Source organism: Pelmatolapia mariae, linkage group LG5 (genome assembly GCF_036321145.2).
Source record: "Pelmatolapia mariae isolate MD_Pm_ZW linkage group LG5, Pm_UMD_F_2, whole genome shotgun sequence".
NCBI lineage: Eukaryota > Metazoa > Chordata > Actinopteri > Cichliformes > Cichlidae > Pelmatolapia > Pelmatolapia mariae.
This window is the reverse complement of record NC_086231.1, coordinates 6,181,844-6,200,978: the sequence shown is the minus strand read 5'-3', so window position 1 is coordinate 6,200,978 and position 19,135 is coordinate 6,181,844. Positions and strand designations below refer to the sequence as shown.

The following is a 19,135-nucleotide window of genomic DNA, read 5'->3' as shown; positions in this document are numbered from 1 at the left end:
ATTTAGACCAAAATACTCAATTTTGCTCTACAAGGGCCTGATATCCACTGACGAGGACATTATACTGCTACTGTTCTATCGAAATTTTAAATGAATATCCTCATATGTGGCTCTCATTTTTCTTAGAAACAAAAATTAGGTAAAAAAAAATCTGGTAATTCTTTGTTTTTACATTCATCAGGTCCCAATCAGCCCAAATATCAAAGAGAAATTAAAAATGCAAGCCATGGAAGAGTTCGGGTCTTTTATATGCACCTTTTATAAAGGTGCATATAAAAAGTACATTTTGGTCATGGTGTGATTCAAAGGTTTGTGCTTGTGTTTGTGCTTAATGTCAACCTGAGGTTCAGCAGAGCTGGAGATTCTGTGTGTTTGTGTGATTATGTGTGCAGAGGGAGAATGAGGGATGGAATGAGACAAAGAGCTTCAGACACAGAGAATCACAGAGTTTCTTATGCCCATTTCTCAGGACACTTGCAGTTCTCTCTGTCCTGTCTTTTTCATTAGGGTAGCTGTGCTCTGGCCCAGTGCACGCATAGTCAGGGATTAAGTAGGCTTAGTTATGGAAGCTCTATGGTTGCAGTCTTTCCTTTGTCCAAAATTATTTTAGCAGGAATGGTATATGTTTTGGACATGTCCTGTTAGTTGTATAAAGCATCCTAATGTCTGTTATCCCTGTTGGGCTGTTGGTTAGTTAGAATTACTTATTGACTTTGTTCCCATTTATTCCTGTTAGAGAAAAGTGTGTCAGTTTCAAAAGTGAGATGTGGTTAAAACAAATTAGAATTGAAGAAGCTTCTCGGATGAGACGTGAAATGTCAGGTTAAAACAAATCTTATTCTCGTAGGCAGTTTAGAAAAAAAGTACAGCATTGCTAAACTTGATGACACGTGCAAAAAATTTACTTTTCAAACCTTGTGATAAGTTGCATGATTAGGTTTCTTAATTGCATATATTTTCTTAACCACTTACCTGATTCAGGGTTACAAGGTGGCTTGCAGCCCAAAAACTTGCAAGTAAGGTTAAGTGGCAATTCTAAATTAGCTGGATGTGAGACTGTCTCTCTTAGACAGACCTTTCTGTGGTGCATACAGCTTTTCCTCCAGTGTTAAATGGAGGAGATACTAGATTATACTAATTTATAATTATGTAATCTCCCACATTTGGTAACTTTTTGTTCCTTTAAATTCTTTGAAATATGTCAGTAAGATGCTTTGCCAAATAGGACATGTTTGGTCTGCGTAGGTTTAAAACATCTTTTATAGATGTTTTTTTGTGGCCTTGCCCTGACTCTTGGCTGTGTGATGTTTGAGTTGGCTTTGTCAACACACTGTGGATTGTCTGCCCACGGGGGGTGCAAGGAGAGTGCTGCAAACACACACACACACAAACATAGACGCTCAAATTCCTGGGTGTCACACATTTAGTCAACTCTGCAGATTTGTCCTGATTTAAACGTTTAATCGTCATTGATGGCAGGCTGTTGTGAACCATTTCCAGTATACTGAACAACGGTCGATATGCATGTTTTTTCTGAACTGTAACTGCTAGCCAGCACCTTCTGTGCATTTCCCTTCAGTTGTTAATTTTTAGCCACACTGTGTAGCCAGTTGCACAGTGTGATGCTGTGTAAATGGCTACACATGTATCACATGTGCCAGGGACCAAGAGATAACTATTAGTGACGGCTTGTGTTGAGTCATGTGTTGCTACGCTGTTCAGGCTGTGCCTTTCATGCAGGCTGTATTTTGAATCTGAATATCATTATGTCTCTTAAGATGAAGACTCAGTGAACACAGTGTGTGCACATTTGACTGTATTTAATAAATGTGGCTCCATCATCCCCCCAGACCTAAGGGTATTAATACTTGCTATGAAGCTGTCAGATTGTGAACATCCAATATGCACAAACGGGAATATGTTTCAGGAGTGCCTGAGGTGAGACTTGATTTGAAGAGGTTCATTTGTGTTTGTGATAAGTGTTGGCTGAAGGATGCTTTGTCAGCATTCTCAACTAGAGCTAACTCCAAACTTAATCTCTCCGATGTCTCTCTCTGACACATTCACGCAACTCAGGCCTCTTTCTCTCTATGTATATTAAAATTTATGATGGAGAGTTCCCTTACATTATACGGCGAGTTTGTATTCCCGGTTTGTGCAATATGTGTCAATTGAAGAAGTGTATCCATATAATAATTTTATGGAGTAAACCTCACATGTTGAGTATTCTTGTTAATATTTGACCTTGCGGATTGTAAAAGGCGGAAGCAAGAGATGCACTGCTCAGAGGTGGAGGAATTCCTGACATCAAAGTACCATCTTAAATGTACAAAAATATGTCTATATCCTTCTTAATTTTGAAAGGAAATTCGTTGAAAGAACTAAATATACATCATTCAAAGAGATAAAATCAAAATAGGGCAGACTTCGAAGGGGAGTTCTGCGCTTGATCAACTAACAATGCGCTAATTTGTGTACAGTACAAAGACGCAGTCATTTCATTTTAATAATAAGAAGCATTCTACCAAGAGCTGCGCAAATTAGCTGCTAAAAATAATCTGATGAGGGAATGTGAGGGATGTTCTAACAGAAATAATACATTGCAAGCCAAGGTTTCATGTATTTGTGCTTCTCTTTGAAAACAGTGTCGCAATTCAGATAAATGAAAGAAAGCTGAAGGAGAATCAACATGTTTTTGATAAAAAAAAGCCAAAACGTTCTCTTAGAAATTGTTCAGGACAGCGAGCGAGGTCCTGGAATGTGAGAATCAGGCAGAGCCCGGGATTTATCCAGAGCAGAGCTGCATTACAAAACCTGTTACAAACAGTTTCACAATATAACCCTGAACTCTCTGAGGTAATACCTGTGTATCTTTACACAGGGATACCTGTGTATCTGTGTGTAGCAAAACATTGTTTACAGTGTAATCTCAAGCTGTCCGTGTGTTAATGAATATACTCTGTGCCACATGTGGAACTGCATTCATCGTTGTTTGTTTTTCAGTCACATATTGTAGCATTCAGCTATTAACATGCTTACACGATGTTAATAAAAGCTGTGTTTTAACAGACATATGAGACATTTCCTGTTAACAGATCAATTTGGTTCATAACTGATCCAACACCAGAGAGAAATTAAAACAAAGTGCAAACCACTGTGCTCACTCCTCCCTCCCTCGAATGCTACACATTAAGTTAAGTTCATTTAAGCAGTTACCTTTTACTGGGTTTCATTGTCATTATAGCCCCACAACAGTCTTTCTGGAGTACTGTGCATATAAGCTCAAGATAAAACATTTCCTCTCACTGAAATGTGACTATGCAGTTTAACCCCTACAATACATTTCAGAGGAGTAATATGAGTCCTTAACATAGGCTTGTATTGTATGATTTGGCACCCTTCAGATCACACCTTGCACACAGAAATTCCTGTGTATTGCAAACACTGTTTCATTTTATTTAATGAGTGAATGAAGGTTCTTATTCCATATCTGTGAATTTAAATGGACATATTTTTCTAATACTTTTTATCACATTAAAAATTAGTGTAAGCATGCAATATATTGTGTATTTGGCTCAATGATAAACATCCAATATATGATTGGTTCTTGTACTAGCATTCACAATAAGATCTCGTATTTTGTGTATTTTCGACTAGAGCCTTTCCTTCTGCGATTTCCTGCCTGTATGGAAATCAATAAATGCCACAACTGGTGCTTTACAAACAGCAGGGCCACAACTGATCAAACTGAGAGCATTTATACAGCACGCTACGTAGAAGATTTTTTGTTGACCTTTAACTGGGTTCCTGTTAAAGAGTATGTAATAGCCACTCTAGCTCTGGTTTTGTAAGTAGTCACTTCTTTGGCTACAAACCGAACAGCTCAGTCGCTTTTTGAAGAATGATGAGGACCAGACTGAGTTACATTTTGCTTTGAGGGCTAAAATCATATTTCATATCTACAAATCAAGCTCTTCAAGGACATGTGTGAATATAGCCCCTCAAAGGGAGATACATACCATATAGTCTTTTTAAGCAAGGCCAGCAGAGATATATATTCTCGCCCTATCTTCCTGTATTGATTTAAGTAGGGTTAGGCGAGTGATTTATGGAACATAATGACTGTGGAGAGTAAAGTTTTAAGCTTCTCATTGGGACACAGCATGCTGCTGGCTAAGATTATTCATTCCTTGTCTGAAATAGTTTCTGTACAAGTTGAGTTTCTGTTACTGAAGCAGCATATGTCTTAGCCCTCTTATCTATTCACACATGATATAATCTGTAAATAGACTGCACTTTCACATGAATTTGCACTCACACATGATTCTTTTCCCTTTCCCTGATCCAGAGATTGACCTGTGTGTTTTTTTAGGACATGCTAGAAAGGTAGTGAGGGAGGCAGGTGAGATTTTCTTAATTAACACGTTCCGACTGCAAATTCTCAGGTGGTCGTGGCTGAGCTGTGTCAGTCCAGTCAGCAAAGCGATAGTCTGTATTTCTGTGTTTTAGGTAATGTATTCATCTGGTGGGTGGCAGCAGATGCAGGATGGTCCTGTTGTTTGGAATGATCAGTTTTGTTCCTTCATCTGGAACTTGTGTCCCTAAAACTACTTCTCTCCTAACTGGAGAATAATTTATGGTTCTATATTAATCCTAGTCTTATTAACTTAACTTTTCCTCTTTTTTTCTTTATTACAAATTTAAAGGAATAAATGCACATTAATCTATTTGTGCAAGGGAATCAATATGCAAAATTAGTGCAAAAAGTAATTATTATTATTATTATTATTATTATTATTATTATTATTATATACAAAATGTTTATCTCTATCAGTTTCATTATTTCACTTTTTTTTCAAATGTGTGTCCTGCTGATAAAGATTTCTGATAATTCCAGTTCTCTTTCTAAGGGGTACAACTGACAGCATATGTGGGCAACCTTTCTTCAATGCAGACTATTACTTTGATAAAAAAAAGAAGAAATTATTAAACGTAACAGTATTGCAGTAAATTGCAGGATTATCTCTCACTGAAACAACTGAAAGTAAAGTGCTGTGGTAGTGGAAAGAACTACAAATAATTAACTGAAAGCGAGTTGCTGTACACCCACGAGAAAACTAAAAATTGGCTGATTTCAGTCCCTGGTTGGTTGATCGGTGCATCTTTACTCAAAGTGAATCTTTGGAATTGAAGCTATAATCACCCAAATAGTGTCAGAACTGAGTGTGTTTTCTATGAATGTATATAGTTTGTAACACTGATGTGTTCTTAAGGTCTGTATTCAGCAAACAGACTGGTTTCTTATGCCAGTATAATTATTACTGTGATCATGATTCCTTTCCTTTTAACCTGGCTAATACACAGCTGTTAGATCTTACTAGGACACGAGAAGGTGGGTTTGCTGTTGATGATGTATTTGGCACTTTCTGAAGAATAAATTCCACCTATCTAGTCCCCCAAATCTTTAAATGCTTACGTGGCACATGCATTAAATATGATAATGTTGTGTCACAATAACTTTTCTTTCATCCTGCTTCTGTTCTTAGTTGTTATGTATTGTAAAAGTGACAAAGAATTTTAGTACAGAAATATAAATGCTAATTCAGCATCGCTAAGATGACTCTGCTAAGACTGCGTTATGAAATGCAAATAAATATAAACGACCCTTCTCAGTGCTGCAAACTTGCTGCCACTGTCCATTATTATATTACGCTCTTGCAGCGAGTGTTAGAAATGGCTGAGGAGTATTGATACAGCAAAAACGTTTTTTAGTCTCTAACAGACTGGATGCGATCAGACATCAGCAGTAGTGTAGTTCTGTAGTAATGTGTGGTGTTATGTGGATTGTTCTGAATCTCTGTGAGTAACCCTGCCATGAAACCTCTAATACTGTGGACACAAAGCTTGGGTCCTTTTTCCTTCAGAGCTGCTGGCCCGTAAGGACATTGTGCTTACACTCAGCAAGGGAATGGATTAACCAGTTAAATAACATAGCTTTATTAAATCACAAATCTCCTACAGGCCCTTTCTCCCTCAGTGCCATCAAGTTTACTTAACAAGCCCTCTCTGAACCCTCTGCCCCGATTCTAGGCCCCTGTTAAATTGGTGGCCCACTCTTTGTGTCAGTCTCTCACTTCACTACAGGATTAAATTCCACTGAACTGTCTCACAGCATCGTGCCCCATTGCCATGGTGGGGATGGAGTGGGAGATATTTACTTTTATTATTCACAATAAATGTGTTTTCGTAATCGTTGGAAGCTAAATTGCACATTTGAGGTGGAAAAATAGTTTGTGTATACTTTATAAATCGATGAGTCTTTTGCCTTTTAGGCAGCAATGATAAGCAAAAGAAAAGTGAACATTTGCCACCAAGCATCCCTTCTACTCTGTTCTTGTGTTCTGCCAGATCCAGTTCAAGTTTCCTTCACTTTCACTTTGTTGAATTAGGATAATTAACTCTCCTGACACACTATGCAAAGTAATCAAATCTGCTCTTTGGCAACATGTGAATTCATTTAAAAGTTTCACTGTGTTCTGCTTTCTCTCTCTCTCTCTCTCTCTCTCACTTATGTCATACCTAACACCTCCCAAAGTTGGCATGTATCCATGATTTTAATGAAATGGGCTATAGGAGTGACGGACCTATCTAAATCATATAGACCCGGGTAATTGACCAGAAGGAGATGCACATTAATCAGTGATAGAATAGGGACACATACATTAAAGCTGGCATTTAACAGCTCACAAGATTAGGGATCAATAAGAAAAGGCACTGACGAGAGTGTTTTTCCTCTTCCTTGTATGTGTACCATATGCCTCAAAATGTTCACAAATCCCACTTGTGGTTTTGGCATATTGAAGCCCAATCCTGATCATTAACTTTTTTAGACTGATTTTGATTAGTAATGAGTATTTATTTTAAAGGAGTTCCTTAAATCGGACCTATTGTGCTCACTTCCAGCATGTTCTTGTACTCTGCAATTGCATAATTTGCAGTTGTCTTAAAGCATTCCCTTGTGAAACTAGACATTTTAGCTCCTGTCTTTTTTAGCCTCCCTGTCCCTGTAGACCATCCATCCATCCATCCATCCATCATCCATCATCCATCCATCCATCCATCTTCTTCCACTTATTCAGTTCTGTGTTGTGGTTAAATTCAAAAACGACAAAACAAACCTATAAACCTATTAAAAAACAAAGTTTCACATACCAAGCATGAACATCATTACTGAAGTATTTTTTTAGATTTAGCCTTTATTTACAAGCACAGAAAAATGTTTTTGTGTAAAATGTCAACCAAACTTCAATACGTCTACTGAAAGTTTTAAGAAAAATATATGTATGTATATTGTGTGACATATCTGACTTTTAACCATACCTGTGTTCTATGGTGAAATTAGTCACAAGCCATTCAGCCTGATTATCAATAGTGGTCAATCAATCAGTTGTTCTGTCTCTGCAGCATTGCCCTTTATCGATTGAACAGTCGTGACTATTTAGCATTAGTCCAGCCCAGAATCTTGCTGTTTACAAGTTTAAGATAAGCGCTGAAAAAAACCAGATGTGTTTTTTTTTTCCATTGGGAAATAAAAGCAAACTTCACACATGAAAAGGTGATGTTTGAACACAGAATGAAACCATTACATAGTGACAGAACATGAAATGGACAGAAATTAGCTCATGATGTATCTGTAAGATTTTCCTTTTTGCAGTCTTGAGTTTTTGCTAAATCTTTCATTTGTTTGATGTTCACTTTCATCGTCTCTTGAATTGTCCACATCTTACATTTTGCGAAACATGAACTCCACATTTTTGTATATTCAATTTATTATTGCAAACCTGTTTTTTTTTCTTTTTTTGTTTGTTTTGCCTCAATTGACCTCTATGTACTGAACATGTTTCACTTCTTTTATACAGTAATTTATGACGTTGTTTTCACCCACGACATTGTTCCCCTGAGGTGTAACATTGTGACATTCTTTGCTTGACATAGTTTACAGAGGCAACAACATGCTTCTGAGGTCAGCAACTCCCCAGTCACATTCCAGCTGCTCCCACAGTAACCAGTGGCAAGCGGACGAAGGGCTGGCATTTAGCTTTAGTGCATTGTTTGGTCCAGTTTCACTTTATAAGTGCCAAGTCTGGAAACATGTCAGCTCATGCCTAACTTCTTAAGCTGCTGGCCTCCTGATATGCTCCTCCTGTGTATGGATGGCTTCAGACAAGGATTAGCAGTGATGGGTTAATGATATATGTGATGGTTTCTGTGTATATTAGGTAATGAGCACAATAATGAGGTCTGTTTAGAGTTCGAACAAGTTAAAGTATTATTTGGCAGTTTGTAATGTCCAAGTTACGGTTAAGCAAACTGTGCTGGAACTCAGCTGACTGAAAGTGTCTGGCTAGGAGTTGTTAGGTTCAATGTAAAAGTGAAGAGTTTACCATGAAAAGCTTAGTGGCAGATCCTGCAGAAGAAGCAAAGAACCTCCTCACATGCGCACACTTACACCCACACATAACTCTCTCTCACACAGACACGCACACACTACAAAAGTAGTTTCACTGGCTGCCAGATAAGCTAAAGTAATAACAGTGCCATCTCAGCTAATTTTAGCCCTGTATTGAATGAGCCGCCACTGGTATTCATGGCAACATTTCTGGCTGAGCTAAGCTGTATATTCGCTCTCCCTGTATTTCCTGTCTCGCTCGTTCATATTCTCTTTTCTTGCTCCCAATCTTCATTTTTCCTGCTGCCTCTCTCTTTTCTATGTTGTTCGTTCCATTTTACACCCCTTTCAGTTCTCCATCTTTCTTATCGTCTCACCTCTCTTTTTAATACGGCACTATGTTTAAAAGCTATCACATCAAGATTGTTATTTGGGGAGATTATAAAAGCCTCTTTACAGAAGTAAACATCTCTATAGTTGCTGCTTTCTCCCAACCTATTCTGCTCTGTAGTTTGTGCAGCACCAGAGACATAATCTCAGCCTTACATAATAAAGAGTAATGCCCACCAAGAATAGAAATATGTTTATGTGTTAGATATTAGCACCTCTAGCCACGACTATGTTCGCTCTCCTTATATTCTCTTAAAGTGTTTTTGAAGAATCTGTTGTTATTGAAATTGTGCTTTTTGTGTAATTGAGGCCTTGTTATTAGACAGATGTCGCTGAGGTGTCATTTGGCTGCACTATACTGACATCCACAGACCATGTAGTCCATGTAAAGCAGTATTAGATATGTGCTCTGAGTTTGTCACACGATAGAAATGGGCGCTATCAACCACGATGCCAAATTTGAATTAAAAAAGCCAGTAAGTATATAAAATCAGGGTTGAAAAACTTTAGCAGCTTTCTTAGCGCGGAAATGTTTTCTGTTGTTGTGGTCGCTTATTGACAGCTCACATTTCACATCAGTTCAAATGGGCTGCTGAAGCAGGCAAACACTCTTTTAACCAGTTTACATGAGTTTGGGAGAAAATTACTACCCGCTCTGTATATGGAATATTTTTGTCACTTGGTGGTTCTTTGTTTTTGTAATAAGTTTGAAACCCTTCTTAAAAACTACACACTTATGAGGCTCGAAGATTCAGTAATTATGTTACATTGCAAGGCAATATAAAATTCTACTGAAATATACTAAGTATAGGCAATTTTTACATTTATTAATCTCTGAAGTCAGCATGCTTTGCTGACTTCAGAGCAGTAGGTGTTTGGATGAAGTCTGGAGAGCTAAAAACATGCTAAAATGCTAAAAACAGACAGGAATAGCTATGAGAGATTTTAAGGTAAAGTAGGAAGTGAAAAAACACTGGTTGTAACCAACCCGAAAACCAAAAAACATTGTGTAAGTTCCATAAAATGCATTTCCTGAAGTAGCTGGTTGATCTACTAAGATTTTCTTACACAACTATCTCTGAGGTTTACAAAGAATGGCACTATTAAGTATTAAAAACTCACTACTACATGTGTACCCAGGTGCAAATGTGTGAAAGCGTTTTTGTGTAAATCCAGACTAAGTCACAAATACAAGGAAACTCTCCATGCAGACTACTGAGAGAAAATTTCTACTCTTTTTTTCTTTTAAATCTTTTAAAGATTTTTCCAGCAAATCTTTAACAAAATTTCAAAGGAATTGACTTCATCTCTGTAGAGAGAGAAAAGGGAAACATCGCAGACTGATTTTAGATCCAAGACATTACTATTGATCCACACTACTTTTGAAAAGTATGGAAAATTTGTTTCCAAACGAAGAGGTGCAGACTCAGAGAATTATTGAGAATTTAGGTCATGCCCTTTGCTGGAACAACTTAAGACTTCTTCACACATGCACTGTAATCCCTAAATGCTCATAGCAGCACGTCTGAAAAAGAACCTTAGTCATGTTTTACATAAATGTTGCTCATGCAGTTTTCTTGCTTCATACTATGTGACAGTTTGACAATATTCTGCACACTACTCATGTTTGGATACTTGCAGTTACTTTAAAAGCATACAGTTGTAGCAATGTAGCAATTTTCCATAAGAGTGAAAACTTGTAAACATTCCCTAAATTGGCAAATAAAACGTGCACTGTTAGAGATTTGATGTTTGGAAGCTAAATAAGTGGAAGGCTGTGTGTATCTGGCAGGATCTCTATTTTGGGAAAAGTGAAAGCCTCCTCTCTCATTCCTGCTGTCCTGTGCTATGACTCTTCTGCTTGCCCTCTGGCTACATGCCTCTTGTACAGAGCACTTCACACTTCCCATGTGAAACCAAAGCTTTGCCTTAAACCTACTGCTTTGCCACGTCCTCTGGGCTATTTTTACTCCAGCAGTGGCTACTGCTGTTAAAGCCATACACAGCCTTTTGGACTGTAGCAGAGACCATGTGTTTCCATCTGTGGTGGTGTGTCTAGGTATCTGAGCATGGGTGTGTGAGTGGTAAAACTGCGTTTAAAAAGATATGTGTACAGAATAAGATACAGTAACAATTTCATAACACTTAATTATATCCACCAAAAATTATGGGCACCCCCATAGCCTTGGGCTTAAGATGCTGACCATGAGCCACAGCTTCTTTCTTCAAATTTAAACTGGGAACTTCCCCCTCAGTTAGATGTACCTCTGACACTGACATTGGCTATTGGGAGACAAATCTGTCTTTTAACTTACGGGACAACATAAAGATCTCATAAATACGTTTTTAGCACACTTCTGAACATGGGTGGATAGATGGATGGATGTGTGTTTTTGCACTTCTTAACCTCCCGTTGTATTAATGTGAAAGCCCTCATGCTATTTTCAGCTGTCAGTCATGCACCATACAGAACTGGAAGTCCTTATGATGAAGCACCTAGGGCCGTGTTTTTCCAACATCTTAGGCATTTGCAAGAAAGAACTCCACAACATATGGTGTCAGAATTGTGATGGCTTGTCGGAAGAAGAAAACTGGCCTTCCAGTGCAATGAACAGAACTGCATTCCCAGCACATATGGTCAGATGAATGCTAATCAGCTTTCAACACTGTGAAAGCCTACCTGTTTTCTTCCCCTGTCCCCAAGAGTCCAGACTTCAGTAGAAGTAGTACAGGTTGACACATCTGTAGTCAACCTTGGAGCGCTCCTGACCCGGGGAGACGTCTCTCTTTCAAACAATGTTGCATCAATAAACCTTTAATAGATTTTCAAGTTTTATGTGCTGCATAAGCTTCCCCGTCTAACTCATGTCTCTGTTTTTCTTGATCCCTGAGAATATCTTTGTTATTTACAAGGATTTCCTGTGCCTTTACATCCATCAGTTGACAGGGTTTCTTAGCTAGACTTTGATCAGTAGTTTACCTTTGTATTTCTTGCTGTGCTTTACTCTTTCCTCAAACATTGTGGTTTGAAGGTCAGTTAGTCCCTCAGTGGTAGAGCATCCTGAAATAGAATCCCCACTTACCTGGATTCGAGGTTTACTGTGCTTGGAAACTCAACCATATGACCAGTAACAGAGTGCTTCACAATCAGTTTAGCCAGTGCTAACTGTTAATGGGTCTGGGTTACTGATCTATATATATCAAAAGCCATATTCATCAAAGTAAGCTGTTGGATACTGTCGTTGAATCCTCGGTCACACTGATAGTTCGGTGAGATCATCATGTTTCATGATGTTTCACCTCCATGTGGTCCTTCAAACCACAAAAAGATAGTCATCTTGAAAACACACACTTAGACACACAAAGACACACATGGATATTCACACCAGTGTGTCATGGTGCACTTATAGACTCTTCCATTTACTGATCTTTCAAATTATTTTTACTATTATTCTTATTGTTGTTAGAGAGGGTAGAGCAGTGGACAGCTCTCTGGGTAATTCCTAGAATCCACAGACATCTGTTGCTAAAAAGCTGGCTGCAGGTGTGAATGTGAGGTTACTTGTAAATGGTTTTCTGTGTATATGTGTTGGCCCTGTGGATTGACGACCTGTCCAGAGTATATCCCACCTTGAATAGGCTCCAGTCCTTCATGACCCTGAGATGGATGGAATGTATATTTTGTTTTCTGTTTTTCATCTTTATTTTCTGTTGCATTTTTGTAAATAGTCACACATTTTGGACCTTGGCAAGCTAATAAATACATTACTTTTTCAAGTGCACCTAGGTTTTTCCAGGGCTTAACAAGCTTTTGAGGAAATAACAGGTAAACTGATATTGGCACTATGAATACCACTGTTAGTAGCAAAAACAGAGACGGCGTAACGGTCAGTACTGATAATCCTTGTGCTGGAGCACCAGAATGACATGTGACACACGAGTGAGATATGAGTGTCCGATTACATCTTCTCTATGGCACCAGTGGCTGCTAAAGACATGCCAGAATCAACTATCTACAACAGAAATGCAACATAAACATCATAGGCTCTGTATGGAAGAACATTTGTGACACAGAGCTCTTTGTACTGTGCGTTGATTTCTGCACCACTTTGAAGCAGTTCTTAAGTGTTACAGCTTTCAACTCATCTCCAAACCTGGAGGCTTCATTTTTACATTTTATTCTCTCTTTCTCTCCTCTGTCCTCTTTTACTTCTTCTGCCTTTTCTCTTATCTCCCACACCCTCCCACTCTGCTTCAGTGAAGTACATCAAGGAGATGTCTGCCTTCTTTAAAAGCTCTGGGTCCCCTGGAGCAGGTCTCCCGTGGGATTCTCCCCCTTCCACACCTCAAAGGGGCACTGAGCTCTCCCCTGCTGAGGTGAAGGAGCCCCGGAGCATCTCGCTGAGGATGTGCCAGGTGTCACGAAAACAGTGCCCTCCAGACACAGAAAACAGGTATTACATGTTAAAGCTTCACCCATTCATTTCATACAGTTTATGCATTTGGATAAAAAAAATCTGACACATGAAAATGACATGGCTTTGTAAAAGGGACTTCTTCGTGTGTCTTTTTCACATTCTCTTTGTTAAAATCTGAAACTTCCTCTTCACCCTTAAGCTTTAGTCACTTTGCCATGTCTTTTTAATTCCTCTAACAGCTTTTCCCCCCACCTCTTTTATGTTTCTCTTCTTGCATCGTTCTCTTTTTCTGTCATCTCATTTGCCAGGTATTTTGAGGTGATTTCATCCAACAGAAAGAACTCTGTGTTCCTGAGGGCAAAAGATCCTGCCATGGCCCAATCCTGGTACAATGCCATCCAGGCTGGTGCTGCCAGCCTTTTACCACGAATGAAGGAGGAGATGAGGAGCATGCAGCCTGGCATGGAAGTCAAACATCTGGGCTGGATTACAGAGCAGGTATGGAAGAATGCTGTGGTATAAGATAAATAGTCCATAAATGGCTGTGCACGTGTGTGTATCTCTATGTTACAACTTGTTACAACTTTTAACTATTATTTTAGGGGGGGGGAAGCAATGGTTAAACTGATCTGCAGCCTAATAGAAAGTTTAAAATATTTCTGAAGTTTTGATAGAAATTTCAACGTGTGCAGGTATCTCAGGGTCCAGAGAAACCCGTACTGGCTGTGCTGACTGACAAGGACCTGCTCTTGTATCCCTCGTGTCCTGAAAGCAAAGAGAGCCTCAACAATCCGACAAAGAGCCACCCGCTCATCACCACCAGGTTTCCACCCTTACAGCACATGCTACATAACATGACACTTGTGCTTTCGCTCTCTTTCTTATATAAACGCATTCACATAACGATGGAGTTTCAGAAGCCCCACCCTGTTCGGCTCAGGCCTTCCTCTGGCTTGATTTAGCCCAGAGAACACACGCTCACTCTTTCCATAGCTGGACTGTTGGACGTTTTGCCAAATAACATCATATTCATGTGGAAACAGAACCTATGAGTCATGGGTTTTCCTCTGTTTTTTCTCTCCTCTGTAACCCTGTAGCAGTTTGTCTGCAACATCATTTGCTCTTATGGCCACATTATTTTCTATAAGTCTTCATTATCATCTTTCTCATACACTTTTTTTCACTCTTTCACCTACCCCACACCCTCCTTTCTCAGACTGGTCCACTCTGGTCCAGGAAAAAGCTCTCCAGTCTTGGATTCTGAGCTGTCATTTGGCCTACGTTCAGGCACAAAGCAAGGCGTGGAGACACATGTTTTTAGGGTGGATTCTGCTAAGGAGCTGTCGACCTGGACTCATCTGCTGGTGGAGGGTTGCCACAATGCTGCTGAGCTTACCAAGGAGGTCACCACGGGTACAGAGATGCAAAAGATTCTTCAGTTTTTGGTTCATTTACAGTTTTTTTACGAATAAATCTGAAATTCAGATGTATTAAGAGAAAAGCCCACTACATGTTAAATACCACATGGTGATGTCACTTCTATACTAGAGTACACATGAATTATGTAATTCAGTTAGCAGCATCTGTATGCTGTGAGTTAGGGGAAGAGTTTTTTTGGTTTGGGTCCCCCCCCCCATTACTATCAGAAACACTGGTTTGTAATCATTGTTAACCTGAACTAAACAATATTTTAAGAAGAATTTACCTGTAATGGCAAATAACATTTCCGTATCCGAACCGATTTTCAGAAATAAATAAGGTTTCGTTAGAGGTAGAAGCTAAAGAGGAATAAAGATGGAGCCCCCCTTCTGAAAGTCAAAATACTATACAACTAGCAGTACAACATGACTTTTTTTCAGGGACTGATTCAGACATTTGAATCATGTCTATAAATATACCTCAAATCTATTTCAACCAAACAATTCCTGCTTGGGCTTAAGACTTGGTTCTGTTCGACAGACACACACAAACATTCCAGTTTAAAACAGAGGCTCGTCTCACAAAGCAGGATTAGTGAGATTTATTGTTCTTTACACAGTGATCTGCACGCTGTACCCCTTTGTAGAACGTCCCTAATCTTTGCACAATTCTTCTGGTTGCATTTTAATAAAAGATTTGGGTTTTTAGAAACCAAACTTTCTTGCAATGGATTTTTATAAGGAGCTTGAGGGAAGACAAAGCATTTTGTCGTATGTATTGTAGTATATAAAGTCTTAGCTCTTTGCTTACATCTAGACTGAGTAAAACCCCCCTACAGCTTTACAGCTAGGTTTACTGCTCACAGTAGTCCTACTTTCTGAGACAAGTGCCATATGTGTAAAACCTTGCTGTGTAGTAAAGGTTTCACATTGCCCTCTGCTGGTGGAATAAAATGATGCAAAAACTTTCCAGTATAAACTAAAAATGGTTCTTTCAATTCCAATATGTGAAACTAATTCTAACTTTCTTTTACTAAACTAAAATTTGGAACAATTTTGTTTTCTTACAGCAAAAAAATATTTAAACTGCATTTCTGTCTTTTCAGTGTCACATTTAGTAAAGCGCATTCTGTAGCCCTGTATCAATACTGAATGATACTACTAATGAAATCACAAAGAAATCATTACTTGGCCTTTACGCCACATAAGCCCTGTTTTTTCTGCTTTGGCAGTCTGCAGTTGGAATGGGAAAGAGTGCATGCTGGGAGTTCACATCGATGACGGTTTTACACTATTCACCGAAGAAATGGGTGTCAGGAAGAATATTCTCCTCCAGCAGCCTTTTGAGCGCCTCAGAATGTCCTCAGATGACGGTGTTCGGATGATGTTCCTTGATTTTGGAGGTCCCGAGGCTGAGATAGTACGTTTTCCCCTGTTTTCTGTTCAATTTTGACTTGAAGTGAAATATGTGACATTTCAGGGCAATAATGCATCAGTAAAGTCATTAGCACCATTACTCTGAGTGGTGAGTTCTCACTTGTTAGACAGATGGTGAACTCGGCTAAACTTGATTTCTACCTAAGCTTGTGTGTTAGCCATCTCCTTGACATTTAACCCTAGAACACTATCGCTATAAATAGTAACACAATCACTAATGCCGGGTGATTTTTACCCGATATAATATGACCAACAAAAAGTACTTGTCATCAAAATATATCAAACACATGACAAATCAGAGTGGTCAGCTTTTACTTTCAACTGTGCCATGTCTAACAAAATGAAAAAAAGTGTCATGGGGGGATGCTAAAATAATGCTCCAAAATTACAGAAAAATCTGGAATTCAAGAACAAAAAATTCCTAAAAAAAAAAAAAAAAAAATGACGCTGGAAAGCTGGTCTTTGATACACCCATTCCTGGGACATTTGAGACTTCCCTGGTGAAGGCACAATCTCCTCGACACACTAACAGCTGCAGGAGAGAGAAATCATATAAATGTGTTTGCTCGGGTGAAAATCACCCAGCGATAGTGTTCTAGGGTTAAGAAAAAACATGTAAAGAACCTTTTCAGCAACATTACCTGCTCCCTCTGACAGTTACAAATCATATTTCACTCTTTAAGTTATTCAGATTATTCCAATTCAGAGTTGACCTGCTTGTTATGCATTTATAAAAATGTTTAAAAAACCAAAATTATATGGATTTCCTTCATTTAATCATGTTTCTTTTTTACTTATCTGTATCTTCTTACAGCAACTGGACCTGCATTGTTGCCCTAAGACCTTAGTCTTCATAATCCACTCTTTCCTGTCTGCTAAGGTCAAGCGACTTGGTCTCTTGGCATGATAAAGGCCAACTATCCGGAACGTCACAATAGGAATATTCAATAAAGTTTATGGTACAGCCTGGGAACTCTGAAACTCCAGACGATGGGGGACTTGGAAATGATGCTGACAAGCCTTCCTAAGCCTCTACAAATCATCTTTGGTCAGGCATCTCCTGATCCTTCTATGGAATGAACTGCAGCAATGCAACGATGGTTGTTTGTTGAACTTGTATTTGTAAGGTAAAAAGTTGGTGCAAGTCAGTAGCCACTTAAGGGAGCTTGCATCTGTCAAATCTGTCACAGTATGTCATGACACTTTGTGATGACAAACTGTACGAGTACGACTGCCTGTATCTTAATGTTTCTAAGCTTAAAGCCCCAGACGTTAGTATTTTGTCATCACATTGTTTATCTTTATTTCATAAGTCAAGATGGGCCTTTGTCTTGAGAATCTTTTCATCTTTCAATCTTTGCTTTATGTGCTGTGAACAAAATCATTTTGTTGTGAATGACAAAAGTTATTTCACAAAAGTCCTGATTGATGTTGGACAAACATTTTCATAAAGGCAGCTCGAATGGAGTGACAGGATGACATGGCTGATCGCTACATAATCAATAGTCTATACTGAACAATGTACAGAATGGAGCTATTATGATATGCTGTTCATGTGGATTCTTGCCAATACCCTGAAATTTTTCATGCGTTTTAAGACAACCTCCAAAAGAAAAGTAAAATAGATTTTTCAGTGTAGCTGAAATACAACTTTCATTTCTCCTTTTTTACAAAAAGTAAAACCATATATTTAAAAATGCTATTTTTCTGTGTTTAAACTACAAAATATTCATACCAAATACAAACCTGCAGTGCTTAACAATTTTGTTAGACCATCACCTGATGTAAGGTTTATGCCACAGCTTCCCTGAATTAACAGTTTTGATATTTACCAAAATCGTGTTTTATGTTTCTGTAATGGTTAATCCACCAATAAGTTCTCTAATCAAAATATTTATAATGCTACAATATCATATGTGTTATTCATGAATTTTCAAATTTACTGTTCATAAAAAAAGCTGAAAAGTGCAAAAGCGCATTATTATTTTTGATTAACATGCCAAATCACAGTTATTTACTTGGATTTCTCAACAGAAAAAAAAAATCTTAGTGGTTGAACACTATGCTTGATAAACTTCTAATTTCTGAGAGAGGGCCAGTGTGCCAGCGCAGATTTGGGTATTTGGTTTGTTTCTTGACTAATAATTAGCAATATAATTTTTAAACACATTTTTGACAGATATTTGTGTTTTCTTGTTTTTATGGCAGGTCGTGTAATAAATTTGCTAAGCAGTGTATCTTAAGTATCAATGGCCTTAATCAGTCTTGGCCTTTCTTGTCAGTAACATAAACAATCTAATAACAATTTTTTCCTGTGTTTCACAGCACTGACAAAGGTTTTCATTATCATTTATAGATGACATACAGCCAGCTTAACTATACTTCTCTATGGATATGGACTTTAACTCTTACTTTATGATTTAATGTCTTTGTTAAGTACTGTATTCTTAATACAGAGGGAAAGTGCAGGCTTGGAAAGTTTTACCACGGTCTTTCCAATGTTTTTGTATTTTTTTGTTTAAGAACCTAAGAAAGTATATGGAAATGTTAGGTTGGTCACTTTTGTGTTGTTATCTGTGCTGACTGGACATCTGCAATTTGGGGCCTTCTTTCTTCTTTGAACACTAAACAGACTTCTATTAACATATATATATATATATATATATATATATATATATATATATGTATATGTGTATATATATATATATATATATATATATATATATATATATATATATATATATATGTATATGTATACATATGTATACATATATGTACACAACTAAAATTGTTTGCTTTCAAGAATAAAATGTATTGTATATTCTTATTTAAACAAAGGTGTGCCTTGCAGGGTTGTTTGTATATAAACATGTAATAAACTTTAACTTTTATTGTTTACTTTGCTTGTGCTTGATTATTATATTATTACTTCTATTATGATTCTCTAAAAACGAAAGAAATATTATCTAAATTTATGATGTAAACTTGGTTAAAGCTGTACTAATTATCCATACATTAATAAA

The 19,135-nt window shown here is 37.9% G+C and overlaps 1 protein-coding gene across 1 annotated transcript in view; it reads left to right on the top strand.

Moving 5' to 3' along the window:
* snta1 (syntrophin, alpha 1) overlaps positions 1–18,740 on the top strand; it is a 31,328-nt gene extending 12,588 nt beyond the window's left edge. The window contains exons 3-8 of the mRNA XM_063472812.1: positions 13,098–13,293; positions 13,566–13,755; positions 13,950–14,080; positions 14,474–14,670; positions 15,908–16,095; positions 16,927–18,740. Coding sequence (XP_063328882.1) covers positions 13,098–13,293; positions 13,566–13,755; positions 13,950–14,080; positions 14,474–14,670; positions 15,908–16,095; positions 16,927–17,019 — 995 coding nt within the window. The 3' untranslated portion in view covers positions 17,020–18,740. The remainder of the gene's footprint in view (positions 1–13,097; positions 13,294–13,565; positions 13,756–13,949; positions 14,081–14,473; positions 14,671–15,907; positions 16,096–16,926) is intronic.
* Positions 18,741–19,135: the final 395 nt, after the last annotated feature.